General features: G+C 45.4%; 1 protein-coding gene across 1 annotated transcript in view; it reads left to right on the forward strand.

The window, feature by feature from the left end:
* Positions 1-1,766: 1,766 nt before the first annotated feature.
* The window catches only part of EIF2AK3 (eukaryotic translation initiation factor 2 alpha kinase 3), a 43,658-nt gene continuing 30,508 nt past the window's right edge, over positions 1,767-14,916 (forward strand). Inside the window, exons 1-2 of the mRNA XM_058024008.1 lie at positions 1,767-2,029; positions 9,066-9,195. Of these exons, the coding sequence (XP_057879991.1) occupies positions 1,767-2,029; positions 9,066-9,195 (393 nt within the window). The remainder of the gene's footprint in view (positions 2,030-9,065; positions 9,196-14,916) is intronic.

Consider the following 14,916-nt stretch of genomic DNA (forward strand, 5'->3'; position numbering starts at 1 on the left):
ATTCCTCCTTAGTGAGCCCTGATTGACCAGGGCAATTCTAGGGGGCTGAAAAAGTGCCAGGGTGGTGCCTGTCTTCAGGAGAGGAGGCTGCATGATATGGAGGAAATGTAGCTTTAATAACATCATATCTGTGGATAATGTTCTGGATAAACAGCAGAAAAGGGTGTTATGTCACTCATTAAAGAATTAGTAATGCCAGTCAGAGTCTAATAGAAATCTCATTTCATGCTTCTAAAAGACAACAAACAATTCAATTTCCTCCGAAAGGAAGGAAAGCTGTAATAAACTTTTAAAGGCAATTTTACTTAGAACTGCACAATGTTTTAATTAAACAGGGTAATAAAGCATCAGTGAAGAATACATTAAACACTGGTCACAGAGATTATTTTTTTATAAGTGGTTATAAATCACTATTGAATAAGGCTATGTCTGATAGGACCCTCCAGGATCATATGTGCTGTACTGCACACATACGTAATCAATATTTTCATTAGTCATTTGGAAGTAAATACAAAATCAGCCCTAATGCAATTTGCAGATGACATCCTCATCAGTCGGGTGCTGCCATCAGGATGACAAAGGACTGTTCTTCAAAATATGGTAAACTGATCTGGAAAAAACTGGGGGAAAACTAACCCTGAAGGGGGCAATTATATATCATATATATTGTTTATATCAAGTATACAATGAACAGAGACTCACAGAATGATTCGGGCTGGAAGGGACCTCAAAGACCATCTCGTCCCAGCCCCTGCCATGGGCAGGGACACCTTCCATAGCCCGGGTTCCTCAGAGCCCCATCCAGCCTGGCCTGCAACACTTCCAGGGATGGGCCATTCACAATTTCCCACGACAGATCTGTGAACACATGGAGGGAACAGGAGTTCAAGGTACCCAGGGGCTTTCTGGGGCTGCTACCACACCTGGGCTGTGTGTGCTGGGGTTGGGGGGCACAGAAAGCACTCACAAACCTGGGCTCACCTGGGGTGAGGTCACCTGGGGTCAGCAAAGGGCCCATTTCGGTACCAGGGTTAGGGTTACGTGTACCGCCCAAACAGCCGGGGGGGCACCACCGAATGATAGAATCAATTCGGCTGGACAAGACCGGTAAGCCGAGCGAGTCCCCGGTGTGTCCCACGGCCCCGGGGCACTCAGCGCCGTGTCTGCTCCGCCCTGGCCGCCCCGGGCGCTCCCTCCCTCACGGCCCGTTTCCCGCCCGACGGTTCCATTCCGCTCCGGTCTGGGGGGAGGCGCTTTCTGCACCGCTCCCCCCGCGCCGGGTGGTGCGCGCCGCTGGCCCCGCCCTGCCGGCGCCGAGGAACAGCCACGTCTCCAGCCCGGCCGAGGAAGGGGCGGGGCCGCGCCGCCCGCGCGCCAGCCGGCGGCCAATCGGCGGGCGGGCCGGTGAATCATGCGCTCGGCGATTGGCCGGCGCGGCGGTAGAGGAGGGGGGAGAGAGCGGCGTGGCTCCGATTGGCCCGGCGGGCTCTGTTGACAAACACCCCGCTCCTCCCCGCCTCCGGCCGCCGAACGCACCAATCAGAAGGGAGCGGCGGGCTGAGCGGCGTGGCGGCCGACCAATGGGGTGCGTGTCCGCCTCGCAGGGGCGGGTGCGCGCGGGGTGCCGGTACGTGGCGGGCGGGCGTGGCGCGGCGGGCAGGGCTGCGCGCGCGGCGGGCGCCCATTCTGTGGCGGCGACAGCGGTGACAGCGACAGCGGCGTTCATGTCCTAACGGGTGGCGGCGGCGGGCGAGCCGGGCCCCTCCATGCGGGGGCCGCGGGGCCGCAGCGCTCTGGCCGCCTTTGCGTTGCTGGTGCTGCTCGGGGTAGCGGCGGGCGGCCCGGAGCCGCCGCCGAGCGATGCCGCGGCTGTGGAGGCCGCGTTCGGGCTGGGGGCGGCCGCCGCTCCCGCCGCTCTGCCCGCTGGTTCTGCGGACGTGACAGTGGAGGACGATGAGGGCGGTGTGGCCCCTGCAGGGCCCGGAGAGCCGGACGCTGAGGGCAGCGGAGAGGCCCGGACCGGCAGCAGGTGAGCGGGGCAGGGCGGTGACTGGGATGGGGAGCGGTGACTGGGATGGGGAGCAGTACCTGGGGCTGAGGGGGGGGGTTCAGTGCCCGGGTGAGAGTGCGGGGTCGCTGTCTGAGGTGAGGGTCATGCCTGGGGTTGGCTGGGGAGAGTGTCGGTGCCTGGGGTGGCTGTCGGGGACTGCGGTTCCTCAGGGGGGTCAGTGGCTGGCTGGGGGTCAGTAACTGGATGGGGGTCGGTGTGGGGCGGCTGAGGTGCGGTCAGTGCCTGGGGAGGCTGAGGAGTGTCGGGAGTCAGTGCCTGGCTCTAGTTCGGGGGAGTATCAGTGGATACAGGGATGGGGGTCAGTGTCCGGACTGTTGAAGGATGTCTGTGACTGGGGTGGGGGTCAGTGGTCCCGGCGGGGAAGTGCTGGGGAGGGGATCGGCTCCGGTGTGGGGGTCAGCGCCTCAGGATAAGGGTGCAGTGTCCAGGGGGGACACCCTTGTGTCTGGGCTGGGAATCAGCAGCTGGCGGTGTTGGGGAGGGGGCAGTGCGTGGGGAAAGGGCTGCAGCGTCCCGGGGGTCGTGTGTGGGGAAGGGCCCGTGCAGGAGCGGCCTTGGACGGGGAGGGCGCTGGGATGGCTCGGGAGTGTTGGAGCGGGAAGAGGGGAGGAGGCAGAGTTGTGCTTGCAGGGTTATCGCAGATGGATTCGTGCTTGGGAAAGCGGTGAAATGCGGGTGTCGCAGGCTGGTGCGTGGGGCTGGGCTGTGGGACGCGCAGGACAGTGTCCCCGGGCCGGAGGAGGGCTGGAGGGGATGAGTCCCGTGCTGGCGCTGCAGGGGTGGATGGACGGGCTGGACCGAGGGCGAGGCAGTGACAGTGAGCAAAAGGAGCTTCGGGACCTCACCAGCGCTGAGGTGCTCGTTCTTTGCGCCGTTGTTAGCAAGGAGAAAGGGTGTCTTAGTTCTTAGACAAACAAGCTGCCGGATGTCACGCTATGCGACATCTGGCCCGCCTGCTTACCCTGCTATTACCACGTTCGATCCCTTCCTTGCCTTGCTCCCATTCTGTGCCTGCGGGAAGGAGACCCTAAAGCATCTGCAGTGTAAACTCTGCCCAATGCCCGCAGCTCGCAGCTGTTCAGAGCACGCTGTCCTTTTCTGTCATCGTTTTGTTTTAAAGAAAACGCAGTTCCCCCGAGTACTTAATTGTCTGTTCAGCGCAGCCACTGGGGTGTGCCTGAGGGGGAGCCAAACATGCCAGGCAAATTGATGAACAAGTTTCAGAATATAAGAAAGGGAAATAAAATCCTTAATAACTGCGTGTGGCGAGAAGCTCCGGCAGAAGGAAGACTTAGATGAATGACTCAAGTGCAGAAATGTTAGTGAGCTGATTCCAGTCTGCTTCTGAATTGGCTGGTAACGAAGAGATGACAAGCCACAGCCAGAGTGTAAAGGAAGAACAGCATGACTGAATGCCTGCTGTATTTGAAAACATGAAAATGAATAGCCCAAAGCTGGTTCTTAGTATGCCCAAGCATTCACTTCAAACAAGAAACCGGCTGATAACTTGGCACCCTGTTTTCTTGGAGGACAGTCTCACCAGTTAGCAACAGGATCATTCTTTTGTGTATGAGGTGATCAAAATACCACCTGCTTTATTGCAATTCTGCTGTATGCAGTTTTTGATAGGACCCTTGTTTGTTTAGCCTAGGAAAATTTTAAAAATATATTTTCTGTTTGTCTTCCAGAGCTAAGTAGAATACACTAAAGATGTTCAATGTAGTAAATTAAGCCTGAGATTAAATGTAGCTGCTCTGTAATTGATTAGCATGTAGGAACAGATTTGCTGTCATCAAATAAAAATAGAATGGCTGCCTGGCCATAGTGTTTGTGTGCATTTATTTTTTAATCTCTGTTTCTGAGATTTCCACTCATCTCAGCTAATTGTTCTTCAGCAATACACAGGCAATACAGAGGTCAGTATAATCTGGAAAAAAAAAAGAACAAAATCAAAACCCCAACTGTCTCTGCTGTGGGCAGATGAACATCATCATCTTGGTTTGAAGATTTCTTTTGTTTTTCTAAAAGAAAAGAGGAGGATTAGTGACTTACTGTGCTCTTTGCATACAGACATGCAGGGTTTGCTGTTGGAATGGCTGCTCAGAGTGCAAGTTTAACATATTTGCAATGGCCCAATGGACTTCTGAGGCTTTGATGATCCTTTTAAACTGAAACAGGAACAGTGGTAAATGTACCACGATGACCATGAGTTCTGCTTTGTTTTTCTAACAAAAACAACTGACTTGAATAAATGCAAAGTTTGGTGCAGTGAAAGGGTGTGGGTGAACTGAAGAATTGCTCCTCCTCTGTCCTGCTCACAACTCTCCTTGCTGTCTTGGCCCTTTTGTTGGTGGGTAAATCACACCTTCACTTCTTTGAGGTAGAGCAGTGCTGTGCTCAGGCCTCCTGATCTCCCAGAGTGGGCTGTGGTCACTGTGGGCACCAACAAAGGTTCCAAGGCCCAGGGCTGGCCTTTTGCCAGTGTCTGTGGAAGTTTGCAGTAGATATTTTGCATCGTTTAAAGGGGGAGACATTATCACTGCCCTGGAACAACAAGTTGCTGTCTGTGAGCACAAGAGGATAGGAAGTGGTAAGAAAACATTTTAAACATTTTCCTTCAGGCACAGAGCTGGTTTTGGGTGGTTGGGGTCAGGGAGATGTGTCCAGATGTGCTTTCATGGTGACAGAGTGCACATAAACCCTCACTGCACAGCACTGGCTTGTTCTGTGCCAGCTGCTCTGATCTCTGGATCTCTGCATGCTGCATCAACTGGCCCCTTGCTTTAGTCCTGCTGTTGGCCATCTGTAAGGGCCCAGAAGGATTTTCTTTTTCTCCATCACAAAACATTCTGCACCAGCAGCTCAAGGCAAGGAGAAGTGCAGGTTTTAATTTAATGATGTTTACTTTTCAGGTGTGGGATCATCCCAGGATTTAAGTGACTGCCTCATTTTGAGTAATTTCTTTTTGTATCTTTTTTGTTCTGGTCCAGGCTTGTGGAGACTACTGAAATATAATTTTGTGGTATTGGTCATAGGTTTGTTTTTGTCCTTTCTTTAGTATGCCTGTGATGTGATTCACTCCCTGATATAGTCTGAGACTTACTGTCAGCAAGGATTGACACAGCCTTGATGCTGTCTGTCTCTATCCTTTGTGTTAAAATTGTGATTTTTGACCTGGAGCTGGGTAATATTTTGTGTTTTCCCTTCTCAGAAGGGAAGGGTTAGGGTTAAGTAGTGTTCTCAGAAAAGCTGTGTGTTCTGAAGATGCCATCTTGGGTCCTTCAGCTTCACCCCAGTCAGGAAGTGATGTAAACAGAGCCAGCAATAGGTGCTGTTTTTCAGAGAATAAGAGTTTATCAGGCCCAACCACAATAGAAACTGAGTCAGGAGTTCCTTTTGCTTTCTGTTTGTCCATCAGTTGGCCCAAGGACACATCAAATACACACTTTTTGATGTAATGGAATTACAGGAGTTGCAGCCCTGACAAAGGCTGGCAGACAGGTGGCTGAAAGGACTCTGTTCTGCAACTGTGGCTGTATTCACCTCATGTTTGTAAGATTTTGATGTAAGAATTGCCATAACACACTGCAGTAAGCCACAGTGGCACCGTGGGGTGACAAAAAGCAAGCCATCAGCCTGTTTTAAAGCTCTGAAATATTTTCTTGAAGTAGTTGCCTAAATTGCTTTTATCATAGTGTGTTCATTTAGTGCTTGACTAGACTACCTGAGCAGGAGAAAGATCTCTGGTCACCACTTCGTGCTCCCAGTACACAAAGCTGCGAGCACTGGAAGCTCACAGAGAAAGGGAAGGGAAAATGTGACAGTGAGAAACACTAGAGAGAGTGTTGGGCACAAATTTCAGCTCTTGCACCAATCAGAGTTCAAGGGATGGGGTTTAACTTCCTGCAGTCCATCAGAGAAGAGGAAAACAGGTACTGAGATTTTAACTCACACAAACAGAGTAAGGAATGAAGGATTTTATCAGAAAAGTGAAGAGTTTTAGCTCTTTTTTCCTGGTGTGTGGTATCACTGAAGAGCAAGATGAAGCTGGAACTGTTGCCCAATTGATAAATGACACAAAACTCGGATAAGTTTTGTGGGTGCTTTATTAAGGGCTCACGTCCCTAAAACCCAAGCCCCCAAATTCACGTATGGATGCTTCCCTCTTATCCATGCAATTCACAACAAAGTCTCCAAGAAACAGTTCCCCATTCCCCTTGCCTGGTCACAGACCCCTTGTGATACATTCCTTGGTTCACAAACAAGATCAATAATCCTCTGCTTATCTTATTCTAAGAGCATTGTATGCTGCCTCCAGACAGGTTAGCATTCTTACTTTCCTGCACTAGTTTAAATATTTATTAAATCCCTAAGACTGCCTGCTGGGTTACACACAAAACCCAACACACTTTCAACGGCTACAAAACTACTTTTTAACAAACCAGTTCACACACAACTCACTATAATTAAACATTTTGCTAAATTTCATTTCTTTTCCAACAGAACCAGAAATGTGGCTATTTAGTTGAAAATGAATCAGTTATTTAAAAAGCAGAGAGAAAGGGATGTTTTTCTTACACCTAGTTCCAGTTCTAAAGGTAGCCACACCTAAGATTTAGGTACAGCTGGGCTGGATCTGTTCCTGTGTGCTCAGTGAGTGAAACAAAGTCCATTCCCCAGCTGGGACTGACCCTGAGTGCCCCTGCACCCAAGCACAGCCAGGATTTTTACATGTGCACAATTGGTTAAACCAGTTCCTCCAAGGTGTGCTGCTGGCACCAGGGTTCCCCACACTCCCTCCTCCTTCCCAATCAGCTGAACCTCAACTGAAGAGTGCTCACAGCACCCTTTGTGTGGCTGGAGGTCAGGGGGCAGCACAGATCCCAAAACCACTGTCTGGGTGGTGCTGGAGAGCCTTAAACAGCGAGGGAACTCCAAGGGAAGGCTGAGGTTTGTGTCTGCTGGGGGAAGATAACACAGAACTGTGAGATACAAAGGCATGAAACATTTGGTACTTGAGGGAGAAGTCAAAGAGGAAGAGTTAGATAAAGGAAAACAATGGGAGCACAAGGGAAGAAAACATTTCACAGTGATTTCAGGATTTGTCTTCTCTGCCAAAATTCCCTTCATTCTAGCTGCATTTCTACCTCTTTTTATAACCTAGTTGTCAGGAGGATCAACATAAAATTTAAGTAGACCCCCTTGGAATAATATTTTCTTATGCAGTGCTAGAGGGTTTCAGATAAATTGCTTTACCATAAAGCAAACAGATTGTGTTAAATATGTGTCCAAGGCCTTCAGTGTGTGAGCACTTGTTTACAGTACTTGAAAATAGTCAATCTCCTGCAATCTGGTTTATTATTAACCCAGTCTACGTTTCCATGCAGTTGGAAAAAGCGTTTGCAATCAGCTTATAAAAACTTATGTCTCCTACTGAGCAAATATTTGCACAATTGGGATTTTTCTAACAGTCTCTTAAACTTAGCTTTTTGAGGAATGGGATGTTTGGCCACCTTCAGAAGTAGGAGCTGCTCTGGCATTTTTGGAACAGGTTAAAGACCTCTTTATTTTTCTCTTTATCAGTAGTGTAGTGCTCTAAGCATTATAAAATCTATAAATGCTGTGGGTTACTTTAACATGTAAACCAGCCATGTTTTACATGACCTTAGCTGGAGCTGATGTCATGAGCCACTCTCTCTGAACATGATTCTAGATCATGATTTCAGTTTTTTCCATCCTTAAAGCAAACTAATAACCCCCATCATTCCTTCCCTAAATTCTGTGTTACTACACCATTAACTTTGGACAAGTGAAAATATTTGGCCAGAGCTCTAGACAATAATTTATTGTCCCTTATTGTTTAAAGTAAAGATTAATACACATGTCTGTGTGTGCACCACCAGCCCCCTGCCCTTTCACCCTCACCTGAAAGTGGTTAATCTCCCATCACTTTATTTGCACAGTTTCTTATTCTCATTGAAATCAGTGACTATAAAGGTCCTTCTGGGTCACTGGATCCAGCCCCCCTCAGTGCAGGCAGCCTGAAAAGTGATCAAGTTCTACTCCCTCAGCCTTTGAAGACTGAGCTGCTGCAAGCCAAACTGACACCACAATCTCAGCTTTTTCAGGTCAGAGAGAAACAATCTTCAAAGAAAAAAAAAAAAAAAAGCCCTTCAGAAATGCCTTGTCAGTGCTTTGTCTCTGATGTGTTGTTTATTTTCTTTGTTTGTTTATTTTAATGCTGGGGCTCTAGCCCAACCAGAAATGCTTATTCTAATTGTACAGCTCTGTAAGGAACAAGATTTACTGAACCTGAGGAGCTTCAGGCACTGTGGAAATCAGCAGCCAGCCTGCCATGGCCCTGTATCCCAGACACCAGGCTACTTAAAGCCAAAGCTGCAAAACCCACTTTCATTTCTTCATGGTCTGCAGGTGCTGGAAGTTTTTTGTAGTGCCCTGTGTGTGCCTTTGGAGGGACTTTTTTATTCAGAGACTTACAGAATGTCCTAGAAATTTGATGTTTAATCCAGAATTATTGAAAACTTAGTTGCAACTTCATATTTCTTACATCCTGGTCGGTTGGATTAATAGATTTGGGTTTAGGTTGCTTTGAAAGCTCAGTTTGGAAGGGAGTGGAAGAAGTGAGATCCATACTGTTTGTATAAATATCTCCAAAAAGATGATCTCATTCAGTATTTTAGTGGTAACATTTGCATGCAGGAGCAAAAAGTCAACTGCAAAAGTCAACTGCAAAAAGTCAAACTCCCCTGAATGTGAGCTCTGAAAGTGTCTTACAGCATGGAAATTGGTGTATGACATCCAGCTCTTCTACTCCATTCTTGGTCTGGGTAGAGCTACCCAGCTGAATTGCTTTTCTGCAGAATACAGAGACTTAACTTAAGGGTTGGGGTTGGTTTTTACTGAGCATAAAAGGCAGCTAAAAGGGGAAATCCACCCTGCTGCAGTTCTGACTGTGACTGTTTCCCCCTTGCAGGTCTCTGGTGATCATCAGCACTTTGGATGGACGGATTGCTGCACTGGATCCAGAGAACAGTGGCAGAAAACAGTGGGATCTGGATGTGGGATCAGGTTCTCTTGTGTCATCCAGCCTCAGTAAACCAGAGGTAAGGCTTAATTTCCTTCCTGACTAAATATTCAAAAGTACAGTTGTCTATAAGAAAAGAAATGCAGTTTTCTCCCTGTTTGGTAGCTGTTAGATAATGGAACAAACACTTACAAAACTTTGTCAGTACTATTCTCAAACTTTTTTGTTTTGAGTGCTTACATCATGTAGCCATTTCAAACTGGAGTGTGTCAGCATTTCAGCCTTGGGACTGATGTATTTGATAACTATCAAACCAGATGATGTAACTGAGTTGGGGAATTGTGTGTAATTGCTGATTGAAAACAAGTTACTTGTAATTTCAAGCAAATGAAAGGATCATCTGCCATGTATTACTAGGCTGTGTCTTGGCAAGTACTGGCTTTTTTTTCCCCTCTAGAAAAGCAAAAGTCCTTGTGACTTAATAAATGAACAAAGGATTGTTTTGGGTGTTTTATACTAGATAAGCAGGCTGCCTGTGAAATAGAATGTGTTAGCAATTAAACAGAGTGCTGAAGGTCACCCTGAAGTACTGAGTGCTGGAGGGTTGCATCACTTCTTTCTGATGAACTGTAAGAAGAAAATGTAGTTCAGTTTCTTGTTTGGTGCCATTGGCCAACATCAGTTTCAATAAACTAGGCTAAAAATTAGAAGGAAGTTTGTTTTTTTTTTCCCTTTTTTACCTTTTCCTGCACTGGGGAGATCTCTGATTCACTCTCCCCTAGAATTAGGAGGAACAAAAACCCCAGGAGTTAATTTGGGATGATAACACACCACAGAAGTACACAGTCCTTCCCTGCCAGGGATGGTTGGGTTTGATGAGCCATCCTGCATCATCCTTTGCACAGTGAGCATGAGAGAATGAGAGCTGACTTCAGGATTATTCAGGCTGCTTGTGGATTATTCATTCCTGCTTTTGTGGTTCTCTGTTGCTCTCTGTGGCCATGACCTCTCTTCTGGTGTCAAGAAGGCAAAGGAAAGACGTGGACTGTTGCTGTGAGAGCTGCTGATGAATATCTCAGGTTGCAGAAGTAATACAAATTCTTACTCACATTCCTTTGTTTCTGAGAGAGAATTTTATTTATGGATGCAGCTTTGTGAGATTCGTTCAGGTGTATTTTTGTGGTTTAGGAAAAACCCCGTAGGAAAGAAGAACTTTCCCCCCAAAATACATTTAAGAGCACTGAATTAAGAGAATCTAAAAGAATACAGGAGAGCTGTGAAGAGTAAGAGTTCTGTGAGGTGGAGGGTGTCAGTGATTGTGTGATCCTTCACAAGTGTTCTCAGCAGTAGATACATGAAATACTGGCCTGTCACCCGTTGCTGCAGGTAGTTTCTGCTGACCACATGAAAATGGAACCAGTGGTTATGAAAAGCACACGTTTGAAATCTGTGCAAATATAACTTTGTTTTTACACTACAAGTTAAGTCACAAGCCCATGTTTTTAAAGATTTTGGGAGTGCAAGCATTTCTAATGATAGAAGTGTTTTTGCAAGTATAGATTCTGTCACTCAACTGTCTGTCCAGGGTTTTGATATTTTTCCAACATGGTATGACTGTAGAAATGAAAGGTTGGGGCTTAGACAACAAAAAAATGCAGTTTGTCCATGTGGTGTTTAATTCCCTTGTGTGATTACAGGTCAGTAGGGTGTAATTTCTTTAAAAATTACATTTTTAAAGAGCACTTAAAATGGATGGAGGAAGTTGGGCTTTCAGATGGGCTTTCAAATAGTTTCATTTCTACAGCTGTGGCCAAAGACACTGAGGGATTTTGGCAGAGCCCATGAGAGAACTAATTTTGGAAGGAAAAGGTCATTTTGGCCTTTCAGAAGCTGTGAAGTGTTATGAATATGGGCCTTTTTAGACTTCTTACTGTCATGTAAACAAATGCTGTTAAGACAGAATTTAACAAGAAACATGATGAAAAGTGATGAATACTCTGAATAAACTGCATTTAAATATTTAAATATTTAATCTGCTGTCAGTAATCAGCTGAAAGACTTCATGCAGTGAATCTAAATACTTACTTGAGTAATTCACCTCATTAAAATTGCTGTGAAAATTCTGGTTTGGGTCAAAATACTGATGTGAGTATGTCACCTGTTGAGTTTTAGTCTCTCAAACTGAGTCTTGAGACTTTTCCCTCCTCTTCCAGCATTTCTGAAGTAACAAAGGTTTCTGTGCTAGCAACCACAGTGTTCATCATAAAGCAGTAACATTATGTAAGCTGTTAAATTACATCTTCTTGCAAGAAATGGCAGATGAGAAACTCTGCGTTACACTTGCAGAGACAAAGATCTGTGTTCTTTCAGAGCAAGGAAAGTGTGCTGCTGGCTCTGAATTGTTTTGATGAGGTTTTTTTAACTATCTCAAGTGTGACTACAATGAACTGTAGTTCCAAGTCCTGGTGCAAAAGCATGAATTTAATTCCCAAGTGCCTTTTAAGAATAGACCTTAGATCTTCAAACTTTCAGTGTTTAACAGAACTGTATTAACTTCCTTTACCTAACTGTAAAATGTCAACCTGGCTGTCTGGAGCTCGTGTGTTAATTAGGAAAGTGAGGCAGTGAAATTTCAAATGTTCCAGCAGCTCTGTCAAACACTTCAGATCTTGAAACTACTGCTTAAGACACTGACAAGTGAGATGTTCATCATTTGTCATATGAACCAGATCAATTAGAAAGGAAAGGCTGCTCAAGTATTAATTGTGTGTCTGGGTAACTAAAATGCTAAAATTCTTTCCTTGGCTCTAAACTCCAGCATAAACAAATCATGGTCAGGGTGTCAATGCTGAGAAGTTGACTCTGCAGTTCAGGCTTGTGTGTGAGAATTTAAAAACTTTCCCTGTCCATTGTTTTAAAATGGAAAACCTTTTTTTATATAAGCCTGGTTACAAGTCCAAGTTTTCCTGTTACCTGCACACAAAGATTGCCTGATGAAATTCACAGTAAAGTCATGGAATCACAACTTTTCTAAAAGGGGGCTTAATTTTAATAAAACCACTTTGCTCTTTAAAATCTGGGTTTGTAATTAATACACTGTCCATACTTAGACAAGAATACTTTGGGGAGAAGCAGCGTGTTGAAATAACGATGGTTAATTATAGTGAGAGAGAGATCTGCTGCAGAAGCAGTGGGAAAGGTTCACAGCACAGTTTGTTGACGAGGATGATTAATTCTTTTACCTGCAAGCTTTATACTAAATTACTTAATGAGCACCAATCAGAGTTGTCTCAGTGCTCTGGGCAGAGGCTGCACTGGGATGGACTCAATGATCACTGGTAGGCTTGGGCTGTTCCAGACTAATCCCTAAGTAAGCACCTTATTTCCTTATTTGAGCCATTGAAGATCATGGGACAAAATCAGTTTCAGCTCCCAAGGCTGACATTTATAGCAGAGTAAACATACCACTGTATCCTGGAAAAATGGAATCATTTGATTATGCCATGTCACCAAATCTGTCAACATCCTTGTTCCAATAAAGACTCTCGTGACCTTTGTATTTCATTATGTGTATGCATGAATATAGAGATGTACATATAAATATATCTTTTTATTGTGATAGCCACATAAAACCAACTTTTCTACAAGCCTAGACATCTGTGTCATCTTTTTTGGACATAGAAGTGGCATATTTTTATGGAAAGCCTTGTATTATGTTTTTTTTCTCCAGAGAAATATGGAGAGGTGAAGAAGTTTTATACTGAAGTCATCTGAAAACTCACTGCATTGTTGTTGAAGTGAACCCATAGAGACTTGGAGCAGATTGTTCCTTTTTTGCTTAGAGCAGTGAGTTGGAAAAGGATTTTGAAACCTCAAAAAACTCCACTAGTGACTGAATTTAATGTACAGTATGAGTGTATCTTCCTTCTTTTTCCCTCCCTTTATCTGCATCATTAACTCTTCCCAATATTCAGTGCTTTGATTTCCCAAAAGAAATACAGAATTCTGCTGTGAGGTGTCCAGACACCTGGGATTCACTTTGAGGTACAGACTTGCCTGCACTTTGGATAAGGAGCCTCTGTGCCCAGACAAGGCAGAGAGGAGCCCAGATCTGTCCTGGGTTGCTTTGGGAGCACAACAGGAAACTCAGCAATTCCCATCCTTTGACCTCTTACACTCTGGAATAGAAGAAAATGCAAAATCCACATTGAAATGGGTCAGGGCAAGGCAAGAGGTCAGAATGCCCTTTGAGGGGCTTGAATTGTGAGTTCTGTTGTGTGCCCTCCCAGAGGTTCAGGGAGAGTAAATAACTGAACAGTGGCTTTGAAAGAATTAGCAAAGTTTCACCAACCACTTAGAGCAGGATTTTATTAGTTTGAATAAAACTTACATGTTTGTTTGGCTCATGGCTTTCTATTATAGTTATTTTTCAGTTGAGTCACTGTCTGTAAATACCATCCAAGGAAAAGCTGATAGTGTTTGTCTTGGATATGGGTGGGGAACACTTCAGACTGTCAGACACTTGAGTGCTTTCACTGAAGAGGTTATTACAGCAGCTGTTAAATGCAGTGATGAATATTAGGAATTTATATTAATCCTGGATAAAAGTGTTCTGACTCTGCTAACATTCACTGGCCAAACAAAAAGGAGATGCTTTTCAAACTACACAGACATTCTGAGAAAATGTCTTTGTTCTGAATTCTGCTTAAACATGCATGCCTCTATCCAGTTCACATAGTGATTTGAACTCTTAATTTTGGGTGCATCTTGAAAGATCTGGAATGGGACACACCAGCAAAGGAAAGAGTATTTCCTGCTCAGTACTTGGAACAGTCTCTGTGCACCATCCAGGAGAGTCAGACTTCCATGTACACAGAATAGCAGGTTGGTTCTCTGAGGTGTTTGAGTGGGTACAAAAGGGTTTTAAAGGACAGTTTTACTCAGGAAAGAATAAAAATTTCTAAAATATATATCTGTGCTGTAAAATCACTTTCTGGCTGTGATATGTTCTGAGCAGATGTAAAGCACTGAATTGCCACTGTTCTCCAGCAGGCAGAGTGTAAATCAGTGGTCTGGTTATTGAGGTGACTAAAGTGGGGAAAATGCATTTCCTTGTAGGTAAACTGGTATCATTTTAGTTGTCTGGAAGAGCATTCTGGTGTCCTGTAGTGACCTTTATTTTTCTGTACTGCTGAGACCTGCAGAACCACCAGATGCTTAGATAGTTGGAGGTGTCATTCCTGCAGAGAAAGACTGGCACATCAGCTGGCTCTCAGTCATACAGGTTTTCTATAACAGACACGAAATTAAACTGTGCTAAATGAAATACAAGATGTGGGGATTGATAACAGTGGTTTTGTTGTTGAAGGCTGGAGGTGAGCAGTTTAAAGCTGAGAAAACTGTGCACTGAGCTATCCCGTGACAGGGAATCAGCTGCCATCTCCGTTCCACTGCAGGGGAAGGAAATGTGATTCCCTGTTGCCTGCGGGTAGAGAGAGACAGATCAGTGTCTTAAATGGTCCTGGAAAAGCTCATCATGAATAAGAAGTGAATGTCCAGAATTGTACTTCAAAGGAAGATAAATTCTAATTGCAATTGAGGCAGAGAAGGCTCAGAGCCATCACGGGGAGTGGAGCCTGTGTTTGCAGGAAGGAATGGATGTGACTGTGGGATCTCAGCAGCTCAGGACTGATGTGCAGAGTCACCAAGACCACCCTTGGGGGGCTCGGAGGTCCTGGGATGTTGCCAGAAGTGTCTGGTGGCTGGACTTTGATCCTGCACAGGAGACGACACCTGTATG

Source organism: Melospiza georgiana, chromosome 5, assembly GCF_028018845.1.
Source record: "Melospiza georgiana isolate bMelGeo1 chromosome 5, bMelGeo1.pri, whole genome shotgun sequence".
Taxonomy (NCBI): domain Eukaryota; kingdom Metazoa; phylum Chordata; class Aves; order Passeriformes; family Passerellidae; genus Melospiza; species Melospiza georgiana.